We start from the raw sequence: 18,060 nt of genomic DNA, 5'->3' as shown, positions 1-18,060 counted from the left end.
GTTACAGTAGATTTAAGTTATTCACAAGCAATTTTAATGTGATTGTTGCTTAGTGTTATGAAATTATTTTAATATTAAGAAAAAACTAAAACTATGAAAAAATCACTCATAATGCCACCAGTTGAATCAACTTTTTGTTGAATTCTCTTCCAATCTTTGGGGGAAAACATGTATCTTAAAAGAGGATTTTTCTCATTTTTCTAAATAACTCGCCTGCCCCAGAGACATATTGACCTGCTATCATGGATTTGTGTGGAATGTGAACTTTCAAACACTGCTAGAAGTGTGTTTCCATGAAGCACTGTATTGAGGCCATGTTGTTGATATCATGGGAAAAAGTAAATGGTATTACCCCAATACAGCATGCAAAATTCCCCTAAAGGCAGCTTGGTACTCACTTGTAGGAGATAAATACATTTTTTAATTTAGTTAAAACAAATGCTTCTGATGGCCTGATAAATGAAGCGAAATCAAAGATGTAAGGGGAAAAACATTAGACACAGCTCTGCAGCCAATAGTGATAAGAGGCGTAATTCATCCACCTAATTAATGACTGCCCTTTGCATAGTGCTTTTCACTGTGTACTTTCACAGGTAAGCCCCATTACACAGGGTCAGAGAAAGTGTGGGGAAATTTCAGAGGAGGAAGTGCAAAGAGAATAAGACGGGTGTTCTAAGCTGTCCAGATGATTCAGCTTCTATAAGGAAGTGCCTTACCCCTAAAGTGAGGATATTTGATTGTACTCTCCTTTGTAAGTTGAGGAAGACACCATTGCTTAAAATCCTTCTAGGTCAGAGGAACAGTGACAAGCAATTACTAGATGAAACTTTAACTAAACTCGCCACCTTTTTCAGCCTCAGCCAGAAGAAATACAATTCACTCACTATAGATTTCCAGGTTTACTTACAGTATTTTCTCAACTGCCCTGTTGAGAAAATGATTACGTCTGAAACAAATGAAAATGTTTATACTGAGTATTTTGAGATTGGCAAATAGGAATATTAAATATGCCTCAGTCCACAATATCAGGAATGAAGTCCCAACACAAAGGGAACACCAGACAGTGATTTTGTTTCACCTTGAAAGCATGTATGTCATGTCTACACATTGCTTTATAGTGACCCTTTGGACAGACAGAGGAATGCAAGACCCCAGGTGTTCCATAGCCCAATCTTCTGGCTTTTTCTTACTAAACACAGCTCACTGTAAATAATGTGGTGAATTTGTCATCGCAGAGAAAAAAGAAAAAGACTAGCCTGGATTTTAAAAAATGAGTGACTATCCAGGAAATTGCTCCTGGGAGCTTGAAAAGAGAAGAAAAATAAAATAGCACAGCCTTTCTCTTAAGCCCAGTGGCTCACAAGTTTGCTTAATAAATGTTTGCAGAATTGAACTATGTCTGTTCATAGTTCATTCAGAACTAGAGAAACTACAATAGCCCCACTGCAAAGAGCAGCCCAGGACACCAGTACATTGTATATTGAAATGAGGATTCAGTGTTTCGCTTAACCCTGTAAGTTAGCTATTATGTTTTAATTGCGTCTTTGAATCAGGCATCTACATAAATGTATATTAAATAGCCTTGTTAAGCAAAAAGGAAATTATGATTATCAATAATATTAAGCACTTCAAATGTTCTATATAGTCGTAACTTAGTTATGAAAAGAATTATTTCCTATCCAATATTTTTAAAACTACACACGCATATATGCACACATATATCTATGTATGTATAAAATAATAATGTACTTTGAAGTGGGGTCAGGTTTTAGTATTTGCATATTGTTGCTAATTAACAGCCACTGTAACATCATCCTAAGGGAAAGGTCTACTGGCAACTTATTATCTTCTATTATTGTGTATCATATTAAAATGACAGGCATCTTATACAAGTCATCAAAATTTCAGGGATTAGAATTAAAAGGAATTTAGCTAAAACTGTTTCTACTTTTTCATGATGAGTGAAATTTATCTAAAGGGGACATCAGTTTAGAGTATTTCTTCAATATCTCCCTTGAATTTAATGACACAAAGATTACATGTAAGAGAGCAAAAAATTAATTTTACTAAGTACATAAAAGACAAGGCCAGCTGCTCCTGAAATGGGCACAAACTCTGCATTCAACAATGAAAATATAATTATGTTTGTAATAAAATGTAAGGAAGTTGGAGATCTGAATGTTGTTTCAAGAATAAATCACCTATCCTTCTTTAGAGCTGTGCAATTTGATAAATATCCTTGAAAGAAATGTTTTCTAAGCCCCCATTTAATAAGCATGTTTGAGCTTTCAAATTAGCATGTAAATAAATGTATAGTTATAAATTTGTTGGTAAACCAATTGATTTTTTGAGGTCCATCTCACTAAAGGTCTCTCACTAAATATATAATCCTATGAAACAAATTAGATTCCTTTCCGTTATAGTGTACTACATTTTCACATATGAAATTCTAGTATTTGAACTTATTATTATACACCTGTTAGAACTATACACAACAGTATTAACTCCATCTTAATAATGGAAAATTAATACCAACATATTTGTGTTTCATTTTAGTATGGTCTTCCTGATTCAGGCCTTAACTAGTGATTTTTTTTTCTTTTTTTTTTTTGAGAGAAGTCTTGCTCTTGTCCCCCAGGCTGGAGTGCAATGGCGCAATCTCGGCTCACTGCAACCTCCGCCTCCTGGGTTCAAACGATTCTCCAGCCTCAGCCTCCCAAGTAGCTGGGATTACAGGCACTTGCCACCACGCCTGGCTAATTTTTGTATTTTTAGTAGAGATGGGGTTTCACCATGTTGGCCAGGCTGGTCTCGAACTCCCGACCTCAGGTGATCCACCCGTCTCGGCCTCCCAAAGTGCTGGGATTAGAGGCGTGAGCCGCCGCGCCTCGCCTTTTTCTTTTTTTTTTTTTTTTTGAGACAGTCTCACTCTGTTGCCCAGGTTGGAGTGCAGTGGTGCAATCTCAGTTCACTGCAACATCTGCCTCCTGGGTTCAAGTGATTCTCCTGCCTCAGCCTCCTGAGTAGCTGGGATTACAGGCATGTACCACCACGCCCAGCTAATTTCTGTATTTTTTAGCACAGATGGGGTTTCACCATGTTGGCCAGGCTGGTCTTGAAGTCCCGACCTCAGGTGATCCACCCACCTCGGCCTCCCAAAGCGCTGGGATTACAGGAGTGAGCCACTGCACCCGGATCTAAACTAGTGGTATTTACTACAATATACTTTGTATATATTAAGCTACAGCTACAGTGCATTCCGTTGATTCCAAGCTTAAATTGTTAATCTTGTCCCATCTATGATTCTTGATAATCATAGAAGTGAGAGGTACCTTATTATCATCACCTAACTTAACTGCCTTACTTAAAGATAAGGACACCAAGGGATGGAGATTTATACATATTTGTCCAAGGATCTTGGTTTGTAAGAGGCAGCATTGGCTCGGGTCTCTTACCTAGTCTCAGGCTTTTGCCACCACTGTTGTACCATCAGGCCTTCCTGCTCTCATTCACTCATCTATCCCATTAGTCTCAGTAAAATTTGTATTATTATTATCTGAAGTAGTTGACTATGTGCAGTTTTTAAAGAATTTATAGCATAGGCACCTTTTTAAAGTAAGGACTTTCCTTGAAGTAGAAAGTTCCCCTGTAAGAGAACTGGCAAAATGATAGTTGAGACGTCACTTTGTGTGCTCTGCAAATAATCCCAATGTGCCCCACAGAGTTCAACAGCGTGTCCTGCCTCCTTCCAGCTCAGGGTTCAGGTTGCCCAGGTACTGACCCTTCTTTCACACATTCTGAAACAGAAACCACAGGAGTTCTTACAACACTGGATGTTTAAATTTAGTGCGTAGATGCCAGCACCTGGCTAAAGCAGGTAGACAGTGCTGTACATGATGCAAGAGCTTTCCTCTAACACACATTAACTGTGGCTTTTTCATGCATAGTTGACTCTATATAAACTGATTGACACCTTTGGGGGTCATCTTTCCACTGACTCATAATTTTTCTCACTCTTGAAAAAGGTTTCTGTACACCCAGTATTCTCTAGTTAAAGCTGAAAATTCAACTCATCATATTTACACAATAAAAAAAATCCATTCTGCCTTGTTTTTAATTGCAAATTCTACTCAAGGGACTAGTTCTCCTGCTTAGGAGGCAGCCCTGTGCCTTCTCCTAGAGAAGCAAGTGCAGTCAATTATGGTAATGAAATGTCAATAAATATAAAAATTTAATACAGTCTGCTCTGGGTGAGTGGCAGATGAGGACTTGCCTCCCAGACAAATTTGCTGCTGCTGCAAATATTAAATGCACCTAAAAGAGTATCTGGTTGCCTGAGAGCTCTCCAGTAAAAAAAGGATGGGAGCATCAGGTACCAGCTGGGCTTTCCCATTATGCTGTAATCGCAGCAGCAAAGCCAGTGCTATCACTGACAGCCATCCCAACATCTTAACTTGTTATAAATTGAACTTCTTATGTCCCCATGAATAATCTAAGATTGGTGCCTAGCAACACTTTTTTTTTTTTTTTTGAGACGGAGTCTGGCTTCTTCCTCCAGGCTGGAGTGCAATGGCACGATCTTGGCTCACTGCAACCTCCGCCTCCCAGGTTCAAGCAATTCTCCTGCCTCAGCCTCGCCAGTAGCTGGGATTACAGGCACATGCCACCACGCCCAGCCAATTTTTGTATTTTTAGTAGAGATGGGGTTTCACCATGTTGGGCCAGGCTGGCCTCGAACTCCTGGCCTCAAGCAATCCGCCCACCTCGGCCTCCCAAAGTGCTGGGATTACAGGCATGAGCCACCGTGCCCGGCCAGCACTTTTTTTTTTTAGTGAAAAGGGAAATAAGCCTTTTCTTTTTTTGCTTCCAGACAACGGAATTATTCTCCTAAATAAAGTTATTGCTGTCTTTAGAGGGAAACACATTAATCTGATGTAATCTAATGTAATCATCTGAGAATAGCAGTTTTATGTCATGCTTTTTAGGAAACAGAAAACTAAAGAATAATTTATTTGTATTTATTTTCAATTTTTAAATTAACACTTCTGCTGTTCTATAAAGAGTAATTTAAATGTGATTCTTTCATCATCCACAAATATCCAATCTTGAACTATGATTACTTTAAAATGTAGTCTCATAATACAAGTAGAAATATATCTGCCTCTATTTTCCTCATGCACTAGTTAATATTGTATATACATAGAACACTCTCCTGGATTCACTTTTCATGGACAGTATGTTTTTCTTTCACCTTATTCATGAGAGTTAAAATTTTTTATCTTATGTGATGATGTAATTTCATAATATAAAAAAGGCATATATACTTGAAAAATTTAGGTAGCCAAAACCTGTTTCCTACAAAGCTTATCAAAAGTGATTATATTTATCAGACATAGTAATTCTGATGCATTTTAGAATCATGGAATGTGTCTCAAACTACTTTCATGGGGAAAATCTCTTCTGTTATCAATCTGTATTGCGGCCAGGCACGGTGGCTTGGGCCTGCAATCCCAGCACTTTGGGAGGCCAAGGCCAGAGGATCACTTCAGCTCAGGAGTTCAAGACCAGTCTGGTCAAATAGTGAGACCCCACATCTCTATTCTATTTTAAAAACCTGTATTGCAATCTGATTTTACCCATAGTTCTTACGACTCAGGTGAAATATATATTGCTGATTCTGATAGTCCTTAAAACTGTGATTCTGTATTGCAGGTGGACTATTCCATAATAGCATCACAAGCCGGAGCCACCCTCAACAACCTCATGAGTCATGCACAGGAGTTAGTGGCAAAACTTCGTTCTCTCCAGTTTGATCAACGAGAGTTCGTATGTCTGAAATTCTTGGTGCTCTTTAGTTTAGGTAAGAAATCCTTTTCTCATGCTGTGCTCAACCAACGATTGCTAAATGATGTTGAAGTTCAAATATCTTGTGGTCCATGTATGTTTTTGTTCTATCAATATAATGCCCTTCCTGTCAAATTATGAAATCTTCAAACGTGAATATATTTTCATATATATTTCTGCATGATGCATAGCCCTTCAGTGGATAGGTTGGGGAATGGAAAATGAGTTATTCAGTTGACTCATTCAAATGAGTCCTGGTTTTTCTTCCATAATATACAGATAAGCAATAACCAAATAAAGCTATGACAAAGGTTTAAAACAGACAGCTTAGGAAAGATGTATGGTATCAAATTTTAGCCATCTTTCTCCCATTGATAATTTCTATGTGCCTTTCGTTTCAACTTGCTACTTACTTCTGTTTTTATTCTTCTAAAATATGAATCGTAATTAAAAACCTGTATTTAAATCTCTATCGGGATTAACTAGAGAATGTTTATAACCAGATGCACCACTATGCAAGTACAAAAGATGACAGTTGTCAAGGGGAAAGGATGATTCTTTAGGAAAGCTTTGGAAAAGAAAGATAACTAAGTAAGACAGATTAGCTAAATCAAGGTTCTCAGTGAGTCAGTTGAGAAAAATCACCACTGCTTGGAATAAAAAAAGGATTAAGGAGATGGATTTTTATTGACTTCAAAGGAACAGATTTTCCTGTCTGTCCCTTACTTGATTTCTGTATTTTGTTGGCTTAATAAAGCCAACTTAAATAAACTTTTTGCCAAGTCCATTTATTACTTATTGGCAGACAGCTGAGGGAGGCAACTTCCCTTGAATGAAAAAAAATGCAGAAATCAGATTCACCAACATATGTTTTTTCTTTAGTCTTCAGTTATAAGATAGTTGTGAATTCATATTCTAAGGAATAAAACAATAAAACAAACTGCAAAGTAAAACAGATGTGTCTACTCTCCAAATTTGGTACTTTATTTTTAAAATTCTTCTTGACAGGACTGCACAACTGTTGCTAATAAAGGGGTAGTTTGAAGTAATAGAACCAGAGTTAATTTTTCATGTATAGTCAACATTTAAAATAAAAAGAGCATTTTCATATTTTGGAAAATGTGATAAATACAGCAAAAAGAAATGTTACTGAAAATTTAAACGGACAATAGAATTTCATGGATGTAACGTTCAAAGGTTTACAATGCCAAGACTGGATCCTGTGTGGTTTCTGTATTAACCACAATAAAAAGGAAAGTTCTGTTCAAGTAAGTCTGCATCTTTTACCCGAGAACAGTGTTTAGAATGTTAAAAAGGAAGATAGCAAGCATAGGCCTGCTTGCTGTAATCGCACAAATTATTCTGGTTTATGTTAAGATCTTAGTCTTTTAAACTAGTGCATTTGATCACTAATTAAATGGAAAATGTGGTAATATATGTATAAGAAACCGTATAGCATCTTAGTGATAAAATATTTAGAGGGTCATCTCATTTCAATGGTATTTTAAATTACTTGAAGAAATGTATTACATTTGAAGATGTACATATTAACCATGAGCCATCTTTAGTTTTCAGCACTTTTAACTTTGCTTCATCATTTTCCAAAATTATTATATTCTCTGCTAATACTATTAGGAGGGGGTTGGGCTAGATCTGAGATGCTTTCAACTTTTGAACCTCAAAAATTATCTTCCTGAACAACTGGGCCATGTATTTACCAGAACTGTAGTCATACACTCTGATGTTTAATGAGCACTTCGATTGTTTCAGGAGCCCAGTACACCAGTGAATAGCTGGCCTAAATGTCCATTAAATCCATGTCTATTTGTTGCTTAAGGAAGAAAGGAAAGCATGGCTTTCAGATCAGAGGCAAATAGAATTCTGGCCGAGAGTCTATTTTTTTAGAGAAGCAGGAGAAAAGTAACCAGTAGTAAAATTCAAGTAGTTTCTGATTTATGAGTGGAAAAACTTTTTACTCTGTAGAAACAGTGGCTAATCAATTTTTTGAATTTCACCTTTATTGAGGTATATAGATAATTAACTTTAGGTGCCTCAGCTAGCCCCAAATGCTGGTTTTACCTGTGATTAAGGGTGAAATCATACCAGAGTCACTCTTGAAAGTTAAGGCCAAGTCCTAATCTGGTACCTGCTGTCCCAGATGCTCCTCCTGAGCCTCGAGTCCCCTGAGTCTGAAGCCTGCTATGTTTTTGTCTCAGCCCAGCCTTGAGACTCTTTGGTCCTGGAGAAAAATGAAGATTTTGTGGACTAGTCAGAGGCCTGTTCTGAGAGATGACTGCAGCAGTATTCTCCTGTGAGAGATGAAACAGTGTTTTCCAGATAGATTTGGTGAGAGAAGGTGGGATGTGGTCCCAAGCGGGTGCAGCGTTCCAAGCTAGAAGCACTGCCAGTGTGAAAGCTTAAAGGCAAGAGAGAGCAAAATGAGTTTGGGGAACTGTTAGTTGATGGATACAGCTTGAGGGAAGCAGCAGATGTGGCTGGAGACATAGACAGGAGCCTGGACATGGACATGAAAGCCACAGGTGCATTCAACACATACTCATTGAGTGCTTACTATGTGTCCGGCACTGAAGAAGGCACTGGGGCTATAGTGGCAAGAAGAAGTAAGTGCCATGGCTTTCATTCTCTAGACAATTAGGAAGTATAGCAGTGTTCTTAAGGGGACGGGGATGCGGTGAATAACTTAAGTCGATTTGCCTTTCTGGTAGCAGCATGGAAAGTGGACTGGACCAAGAACAGTGCTAGAAACCCTGTTTTCAGAAGTTTTATTTTTATTTTACTTAATTTTTTTTTTTTTTTAAAGAGGAAAATAATCTTTTTTTTTTTTATTTTTTTTAAAGTAGTCTTTTTTTTTTTTTTTCTTTTTTATTGATCATTCTTGGGTGTTTCTCGCAGAGGGGGATTTGGCAGGGTCACAGGACAATAGTGGAGGGAAGGTCAGCAGATAAACAAGTGAACAAAGTTCTCTGGTTTTCCTAGGCAGAGGACCCTGCGGCCTTCCGCAGTGTTTGTGTCCCTGGGTACTTGAGATTAAGGAGTGGTGATGACTCTTAACGAACATGCTGCCTTCAAGCATCTGTTTAACAAAGCACATCTTGCACCGCCCTTAATCCATTCAACCCTGAGTGGATACAGCACATGTTTCAGAGAGCACAGGGTTGGGGGTAAGGTCACAGATCAACAGGATCCCAAGGCAGAAGAATTTTTCTTAGTACAGAACAAAATGAAAAGTCTCCCATGTCTACCTCTTTCTACACAGACACAGCAACCATCCGATTTCTCAATCTTTTCCCCACCTTTCCCCCCTTTCTATTCCACAAAACCGCCATTGTCTTCATGGCCCGTTCTCAATGAGCTGTTGAGTACACCTCCCAGATGGGGTGGTGGCCGGGCAGAGGAGCTCCTCACTTCCCAGTAGGGGCGGCCGGGCAGAAGCGCCCCTCACCTCCCGGATGGGGCGGCTGGCCGGGTGGGGGGCTGACCCCCCCCACCTCCCTCCCGGACGGGGCGGCTGGCCGGGCAGAGGGGCTCCTCACTTCCCAGTAGGGGCGGCCGGGCAGAGGCGCCCCTCACTTCCCCGACGGGGCGGCTGGCCCGGCGGGGGGCTGACCCCCCCACCTCCCTCCCGGAGGGGGCGGCTGGCCGGGCAGAGGGGCTCCTCACTTCCCGGTAGGGGCGGCCGGGCAGAGGCGCCCCTCACCTCCCGGACAGGGCGGCTGGCCGGGCGGGGGGCTGATCCCCCCACCTCCCTCCCGGACGGGGCGGCTGGCCGGGTGGGGGGCTGACCCCCCTACCTCCCTCCCGGACGGGGCGGCTGGCCGGGCGGGGGGCTGACCCCCCACCTCCCTCCTGGACGGGGCAGCTGGCCGGGCGGGGGGCTGACCCCCCCACCTCCCTCCCGGAGGGAGGTAGCAGCATGGAAAGTGGACTGGACCAAGAACAGTGCTAGAAACCCTGTTTTCAGAAGTTTTATTTTTATTTTACTTAATTTTTTTTTTTGCTTTTATTCCTGGCATGCTGTGATTTATTTTTAGAGGTAGTTTTTTTTTTTGAAACGGAGTTTCACTCTTGGTGCCCAGGCGGGAGTGCAATGGCATGATCTCAGCTCACCACAACCTCCGCCTCCTGGGTTCAAGTGATTCTCCTGCCTCAGCCTCCTGAGTAGCTGGGATTACAGGTGCCTGCCACCACACCTGGCTAATTTTTTTGTATTTTTAGTAGAGACGGGGTTTCTCCATGTTAGCCAGGCTGGTCTCGAACTCCTGACCTCAGGTGATCCACCTGCCTTGGCCTCTCAAAGTGCTGGGATTACAGGTGTGACCCACCACGCCTGGCCTAGAGGTGGTTTTAATACTCCATGTGGTTGGACTGAGATGAAGGATACAAACCAGTTATAGGTTTCAAGCCACAAGATGTGGCAGAGTTGAGAGGGAAAAGTCTAGGGTGTGTTTGGGGTTTCTGGATGTCTAGCTGGAATAGAAACATCTACAGGAACAGTAACTGATCAGTTGATTCAAAGCGGGTCCCAATAGCAGTCATCCACTTTCTAATCTAAAAGTCATTCTTCACTAAAGTTTGTTACTGCTGACACAAAAAGCTCATGACAGGACTCAAAAGAAAAGTACAGTGGACTCAAGTCCTTCTAGTTTGCTCTCTGACGTTCCCCCCCTCAGATTGTATCCATGAGCAGACATCAGTTGGGTAAGCTGGTCAAGAAAGGAAATAAGTCAAAAATGCACTCTCAGCACATTTCTCTGTGTATAACATAATAGATTCTGTAGGCCCAATCTCTGTTAGTTGTTAGTTTTAATGTTTTCTTTACATTTCTAGCACAATGCTTGGTACATAGTAGGGATTTACAAAATGTTTACTGATAAAAATAAATAAATGGGCCAGGTTTGGTGGCTCACACCTGTAATCTCAGCACTTTGGAGGCCAAGGTGAGAGAACTGATTGAGCCCCAGGGGTTTGAGACCAGCCTGGGCAACATAGTGAGACCCCATCTCTACAAAATAATTAGCCAGGTGTGGTGGCAGACACCTGTGGTTTCAGCTACTTGGGAGGATGAGGTGGGAGGATCAGCCAAGATCGTACTACTTCACTCCAGCCTGGGCAACGGATTAAGATCCTGTCTTAGAAAATTAAAAAATAAAAATAAACAAATAGTTTGAAACTTAAAGCAAAGCCTTTACCGAAGCAACTCGTGATAGGTAATAGGAGGTGGTTTAGCTAAAAGCCGTATTCAAATACAGGTTATTTTTCAGAGACCAGTTTTTCCAAAGAACTCTCTAATAAATATCTCCTCAAAATTAAATTATTTCTGTTATCAGTTTGCATTCTCCCAGTTTATGAGAGGAGATGTTTATTCATAAGCTCTTTGGGAAAGCTAACGTGAAGAAAAATTAGAAAGAATATTACTGACTAAAACCAGGTGGCAAATGCATTTCTGTTCCAAGCAAATTCAAGATGATAGGCTTTCAGCCCATGTTAGGTAATAGTAGTTAAGACAATGTTGTACAATTCTTTCTTGGCATTGATACAATCCTGTTTCCAGCAAAATGAATGGAGAAAATATTATATTTGTTCATCATGATAACTCTTTGCTTCATACTAAATTTCCAAATTTTGAATGTGACATTTGATTATACACATCCCAGGTAAGTTTTGTCCTCATGGAGACAAACACCCCAGGGAAGATGGGTTATGGTTGCCTCAGGGGATGGCTCAACTGGCCCAGACAGAAAAGCTACTGCCTGCTAAATGTCCTCACCAGCCTGTCACCTGATCCTCATCTGCAGAGAAGCAACGGGCATAATTCAAGAACAAAACTGATTGAAGAGTTGCTTGTTTCATCTGCAGGTTCAGTTCAGGCATTCTATAGTGTCTAGTCACGATTTCTTTATCTTAAAAAAATTAAGAACATTATCTTAAATTATAAAAGGTCATCTAAGCAAGTATTATAATGTCTCAGAATAAACAGTATTGTTTATTAATAAACAATGTGACTTGAACACAAGTTGAAAGGGATTTTCAAAATGGATGGGTAAGACCTTCAGGGCTTGAAAGAACTTTATTTTATTATTTATTCTTCTTAATTTTAGAGACAGGGTCCTGCTCTGTTGCCCAGGCTGGAGTGTAGTGGCATGATCATAACTTTCTGCAGCTTGTAACTCCTAGGCTCAAATGATCCTCTCGCCTCAGCTTCCTGAGTAGCTGGGGCTACAGGTCACACTCATTGCCTGGCTAATTTTTTAATTTTTTTATAGAGACAGGGTCTCACTATGTTGCCCAGGCTGGTCTCAAACTCCTGGCCTCAAGCAATCCTCTCTCCTTGGCCTCTCAAAGTGCTGGGATTGCAGCCATGAGTCACAACATCTGGCCCTCCCTTGAAAGACCTTTAAAATCATAATTTGGAAGGAAAAAAACAGTATTTCTAAGGCAGAGCAGAACATTTTTCTCTTTGTTGTGGCTACTTTAAACTGTATAAGTCTGACCCCAAACAAAGTTGGGGGCAGGGCTCTATGGTTGTTCTGGTTTTCTTTTTCTATTCTTTTATTTTTTATGTGCTAAGTGAAATGTTCTTGTTTTCTTAGTGAAGCAAAGTTCTTTTATCTGTCAAATTAATAAACTGTAAGGTCCATGAACACAGTGTATGTTTTACTCCTCATGCACTGCCTGGCATATAGGCTTTTAATAAATATTGCTTTCATGAATGAAAGAATGCCTTTCCTCCCAACTTCTAGATTAAAAAGAAAAAAATAATGGGAATTGAAAATAATTAGCTAAAAAAAATGCAAGCACAAAATTTGAAGAAAGAGAGACTAGAAAACGGATTCTATGGATAACTATTAGAGGATTTGGCATCTTTTCCCCTTTAGAAAGTAGGGAGATAAGTCTTCACATTATGAAGGGGATTTTTTTTTTTTTTTAATTTTTAGTACAGACGAGGTCTCGCTATGTTGCCCAGGCTGAACTCCTCAAGTGATTTGCCTGCCTCAGCCTCCCAAAGTGCTGGGATTATAGGCATGAGCCACTGTGCCTGGCCTATGAAGGGGATTAGTATAAGTAATGTAGAGACTAAACTGAGTCCCTCCTCTTTGCAAATAAAATAATAAATGAAATTAATTACTGATGATCAGCATTTAGGTTCTATTTGAAGTTGTAACACTAACAGTGTCAAACACCAAAATGAGCCATAGAAGGAAGTGGTGGTGATGCTTTTCTTTGGTAATGTTAATAATAAAATGTCCTCAGGTGAATAAATCACTTAGTTTCTCTCTTACAGAATGAAGAGACCTAAGAGAACATTCTCCTCCAATTTTGTAATTAAAAAAACAAAACTAGATGATTTATCCAACATTTTAGGTTCAGATCCAGGTCTAGAACTAATAACCCCAAATGACAGTCAGTACTTTTTCTGATTCAGCCTACTTTCCTCTTCGGAGACATTGGATCTCATCAATGAGCATATTAAAAATACTGTGTAAAGAAGACCTTTGAAGACACAGGTTTGAACTGTGTGGGTCCACTTCTGCTCAAAAATTTTTTTTTCAATAAATAAAGTCAGCCCTCTGTATCTGCAGGTTCTGTGTACAAATGCAAGTCCAAAATACAGTATCCAAAAGGCCGGGTACAGTGGCTCATGCCTGTAATCCTAGCACTTTGGGAGGCCAGGGCGGGTGGATCACCTGAGGTCAAGAGTTTGAAACCAGCCTGGTCAACATGGTGAAACCTCGTCTGTACTAAAAATACAAAAATTACCCAGGTGTGGTGGTGGGCACCTGTAATCCCAGCTATTTTGGAGGCTGAGGCAGGAGAATCACTTCAACCCAGGGGGCAGAGGTTGCAGTGAGCTGAGATTGTGCCATTGCACTCCAGCCTGGGCTTCACAGAAAGACTCTGTCTCAAAAAAAAAAAAAAAAAAAAATATATATATATATATATATATACATATATATATATATATATAGTATCCATCAGTTGCAAAATCCACATATACAGAGGGCTGACTTTTCAGATCTGAAGGTTTCACAGGGTAGATGGCAGGACTTGAGTATTTGCAGATTTGAGTATAGGCAGGGGTCCTGGAACTGATCCCCCTTGTATACCAAGGGAGGACTGTACTTACTAAGACACTATTTATTTATTTATTTATTTATTAAGGCAAAATGATATAAGAAATTAGGACAGTCATCTGAAGAATGTGGACAAAAAGAAAAGCAATATCTATTGGTAGAAGCAGAGAAATACTTCACCTGAATTTCCAATTTTTATTGAATATGCTAAGTAATTATATAGCTCTTAATTCACTCAGTTTCTAAATACTGTCATCCCTCAGTATATGCAGGGAATCAGTTCCAGGACCCCTGTTTATACCAAAATCTGCACACACTCAAGTCCCGCAGTCGGCCCTGCAGAACCCGAGCATACAAAACATTGGTCCTCCATACAGGCAGGTTTCGTATCTGTGAATACTGTGTTCTTATCTGTGTTTGGCTGAGAAAAGTCTGCATAAGATGTGGACCCACGCAGTTCAAACCTGTGTCGTGCAAGGGTCAACTGGATATTGTCAGTTTTGTTTTTCTCTATGTGAACTCTGGGTTTCAGAGCTCCAGCAAGCTCCCAGAATGCATTTGCCTCACAGCTTTGGTACCTCTTTCTTAAAGACTTCCTCCTTGTAGCTGATTGTCACCTCTTAGGTATGATGTTTTCTTTGGACCATTCACTAGACATTAGGAAAGCCAAATGATCATAGCTTTCGTTATATATATGTCTATTTTAGGATGTATTTTAACTGCTTGTGATGGTAAAAGGAAAAATAATAACAAAACAAATAGTCATTCTTTTCCCCTCTGGCAGTCACTGGCATTAAAAATCCTAAAATAGCCAATTGCATCTCTAAGATTTAGGTGGACGAGCTCCCTGGGGCAGGGCAGGGTGGAGTAGGGGTGGTGGGCAGGCAGAGAGGAGTGTAGTAAGTTTGTACATTCTGTTTTCAAGTACAGCCGTCCGCTTTCCTGAAGGGTTCAACCATAACTCTGCTCTTGCAATATGACACTGACATTGTTAATAGTAAATAAAATGTTTACTAGCTGAAAGATTTGGATAAAAGTCTTTTAGATAGGGAAATTTATTTGCAGTGGTTAGTTTTCCAATAGTCTCTAGTTTCTGATATAGGAATGTTTTTCTTATTTGAATTTTGTCCATTATTTCTTCTGCTTTGACATTTAAAGAAATATCTAATGCTTCTTTTCCCTTTACTTAAGGGTGTGCCATTTGTCTTCTGGCATTCAATATCAGAACCTGGCAGAGGTTTGCTGTCTAAGCTCCCTATAGAGTGGTTGGTAAGGCAAAATGCAAATAGGGAGACTGGCCCCATACCCCAGGCCCAGTCAGGACCTCTGCACAGAGCTTTTAACTCCAGCACAAGCCATCATATATGGGAACTCTGTCTCATCACTTTTGAGACTCACTCTCTCTCTGAATATATACACACACATACATACACACACACACTTCATTTGAAAATGAAGGCTTTATAAACAAGCCAAGAACTGCAGAGCAACTACTGATCTCACATCTCACTTAAGAGACAACAGAGATTTGTAGGAATAGCAAACATTCAGCCATTAAGTGAGGCATACAAAAGGCTGCTGTGTTAACATAGCCCAGAAAACCACGGCACTTCAATCAGAACGTCCTTCTCCTTGTCTGTTTTTCTTTAAAAGACGACCCTTCTTTTTTGTCCGATAGGAAGTACTATTCTGAATCTACCAGCAAGGCTGGCATGTGCTCTCTTATAAAAGGAAAAGACTTCACCGTGCATAGCCTCTTCACCCTAACTGCTCAGTTGTTTGCTACCCCTGGCAAGGATGTTCTAATTGTGCAGTGGAGGGTGTGAACTCGTTGCTTTAACTGCAGTTCCATTAGCTAATCCGAGTCCTGATGTCAGTGTGACATTGTGGTGTAAATCATGAAGGGGTTTTTCTGCCACTTCCTGTGGAGAGAAAACAGTTTTGCAGGATCACCTGATGATTGGCCATTGTGGGGTTGTCTTTTTGAAAAAGAAAAGTTGTTCTGACCTGGGCTGTGCTCAGGATGCCTGCATTTTGCCTTTGCTAAGCGATGAACCCCCCAGAAAGGAAGTGTATGGGGGGCACTGTTGGAGTCCGAGTGCTCCCTTCCCTCAGCACTTCTGGAGAAGCCTGGAAATACTGTAGACACAGTTTTGGAGAAGAGAATTCAAAGGGCTTACAAAAGGAGAGTACTTTTTTGTCCACTTCTCTAGAAGAGGCACAGCAACTTGTTGAGTTTGTGTTGTGTTGTGTTGTTTTTCTGCCACAAAATTAGGTGTTCCTATTGTGTGGAAGGTGAAAAAGAGAGCACAAATCTATTAATAAGTAAAGCAACTGAAACAAAGGGAAAAATGAATCCCCATTTTGCTTTTTTGCAACATTACATCCAGTTAATAAAAGAGGCTTACAAATCCAACAGAGATCTGCTTGCAGGAACTAACTAGGAAGAAGAAGAAGAAGAAAAAAAAAATCCAACAGAGAAATTTGATCACTGATTTAAATTGTGTTTGCAGTGCCTAAAGCAAGATGAACGATTCATTCACTGTAAGTCAGAAGGTGACAGTACCAGGTGTACCATTTGCTATATAGCAAATCTACAGCTGCTCTAGAAAGTGAAATAGCAGTGCCTGTTCTTATCCCTTAGTTGACTACCTCATCACTGGAAGTGCTGTAAGAGCTTCAGAAGGGTGGAAAACTAGTAAAAAATGTCCAATTGTGCATCAAAATTTATGCTTATTAATTCTGAAATAAGCATTATAGTCTAAACATCATAAAATTCTTTTTACTTGGTAGCTGCATAAAAGTTGGTTTTGAAACAGCAAAACCTGATTTTCCTATTATGTGGCAATTCTCCTTCCTGAAACTGGTCACAATATTTGCTTTATTGCTGGCTTCCTCTAAATATGATTACATACTCACCCACACACACACTGCCACTGGCTGGACTGCAAAGCCTAGTGAAGCAGAACATTTACCTCACATCTTTACCCAAGAGCATTGGTTAAATTGTTCTTCATGAAGTCAGATAAGCAAAAGAAATATCCCAGGGTTCTTTGTACAATTAGCATTCATTCTCAGTGTTTACCTTTTCATATGTAATATTCTAATTTAGAAAAACACTCACTAGACACTTGTCAAATAACTGCACATATCTTCATACTAATGCCTTGTTGATATATATGCACCTGAGGGTAATGCTGGCAAATAAGCATTTCCTAAAATTTATGTAATCATTTGAAATTCAGAAAGGATTGATTAGCATTCAAGAGATGCCACTGTTCAATATTTACACCATAGAGATTTGGCAGAAGCAAATAATGGCACATAAAGTTGATGCTTGTCTTAATTAAATGCAGTATAATAGGTGTCGTGGATTTTTTTTTTTCTTCCAGTGAGCAAAGCAGTTTAGCAGTGACCAGATGTAATTCATTTTGGAGTTCTAAGTTTGAACTTAATCAATATGAACTTACAGCCATGGAAGAAGTGATTATCATTTGTTATTTGCTGGCACAAGAATATAATTGCCTAAATAGCATTTATTTAAGCATATTTCTGAATACCTTATGCCTAAAAATATTTGTCATATTTTAGCTGTTAATGCTAATCTTGTCATTTTGCTAACTACTGCTATTTAGTGAGATGATTTTTCAGAGACATATTGGCCAGGCAAGCTAGGAATAACCAGCAAGAAAAATCAAGTGAGAATGCCATGTGCTCTTGGTTGATGTTTCTCGCTGCTTTAGCTGTGTCAGCCACTCTGTTCAAATCTCAGAATAGAGTGGCTGTCTTAGTACCAGCTCAGAAGAGGGTAGTTGGTTAATGTGGTTAGCCCAGATGCTGCACTCTAGTGGACTCTGGACACCCCAGGGCCTCAGGTCTGTTCTACAATGGACCAAATCAGTGACTCACATCTGAGTCTTGCATTAGATCTTCTTTCTAGTTTACTGATAAAAATCTGATAAGTCTTATCTTGAGTTGTGGCTGTGTTTGGTTAAGAAGGTTAAATTTCAAACAGACCAATCCAAAGCCAGGAGATAAGAACAAATAGAAGTACAAGGCCTCTCATCAGTATTGAAACATTAAATCACACAAAATATATTGAGTGGCCACTATGCAGAACCAT

The 18,060-nt window shown here is 39.8% G+C and overlaps 1 protein-coding gene across 3 annotated transcripts in view; it reads left to right on the top strand.

Moving 5' to 3' along the window:
- Nucleotides 1-18,060, top strand: part of NR5A2 (nuclear receptor subfamily 5 group A member 2) — a 150,848-nt gene that overhangs the window by 87,459 nt on the left and 45,329 nt on the right. For all 3 annotated transcript variants that reach the window (XM_003823061.5, XM_055110030.2, XM_055110022.2), the window contains one exon: nucleotides 5,713-5,860. In XM_003823061.5, the coding sequence (XP_003823109.1) occupies nucleotides 5,713-5,860 (148 nt within the window). The remainder of the gene's footprint in view (nucleotides 1-5,712; nucleotides 5,861-18,060) is intronic.

This window comes from Pan paniscus, chromosome 1 (assembly GCF_029289425.2).
Source record: "Pan paniscus chromosome 1, NHGRI_mPanPan1-v2.0_pri, whole genome shotgun sequence".
In the NCBI taxonomy this organism is placed as follows: Eukaryota; Metazoa; Chordata; class Mammalia; order Primates; family Hominidae; genus Pan; species Pan paniscus.
Note: the sequence above shows the minus strand (reverse complement) of the source record. Positions and strands in the feature narration are given on the sequence as shown.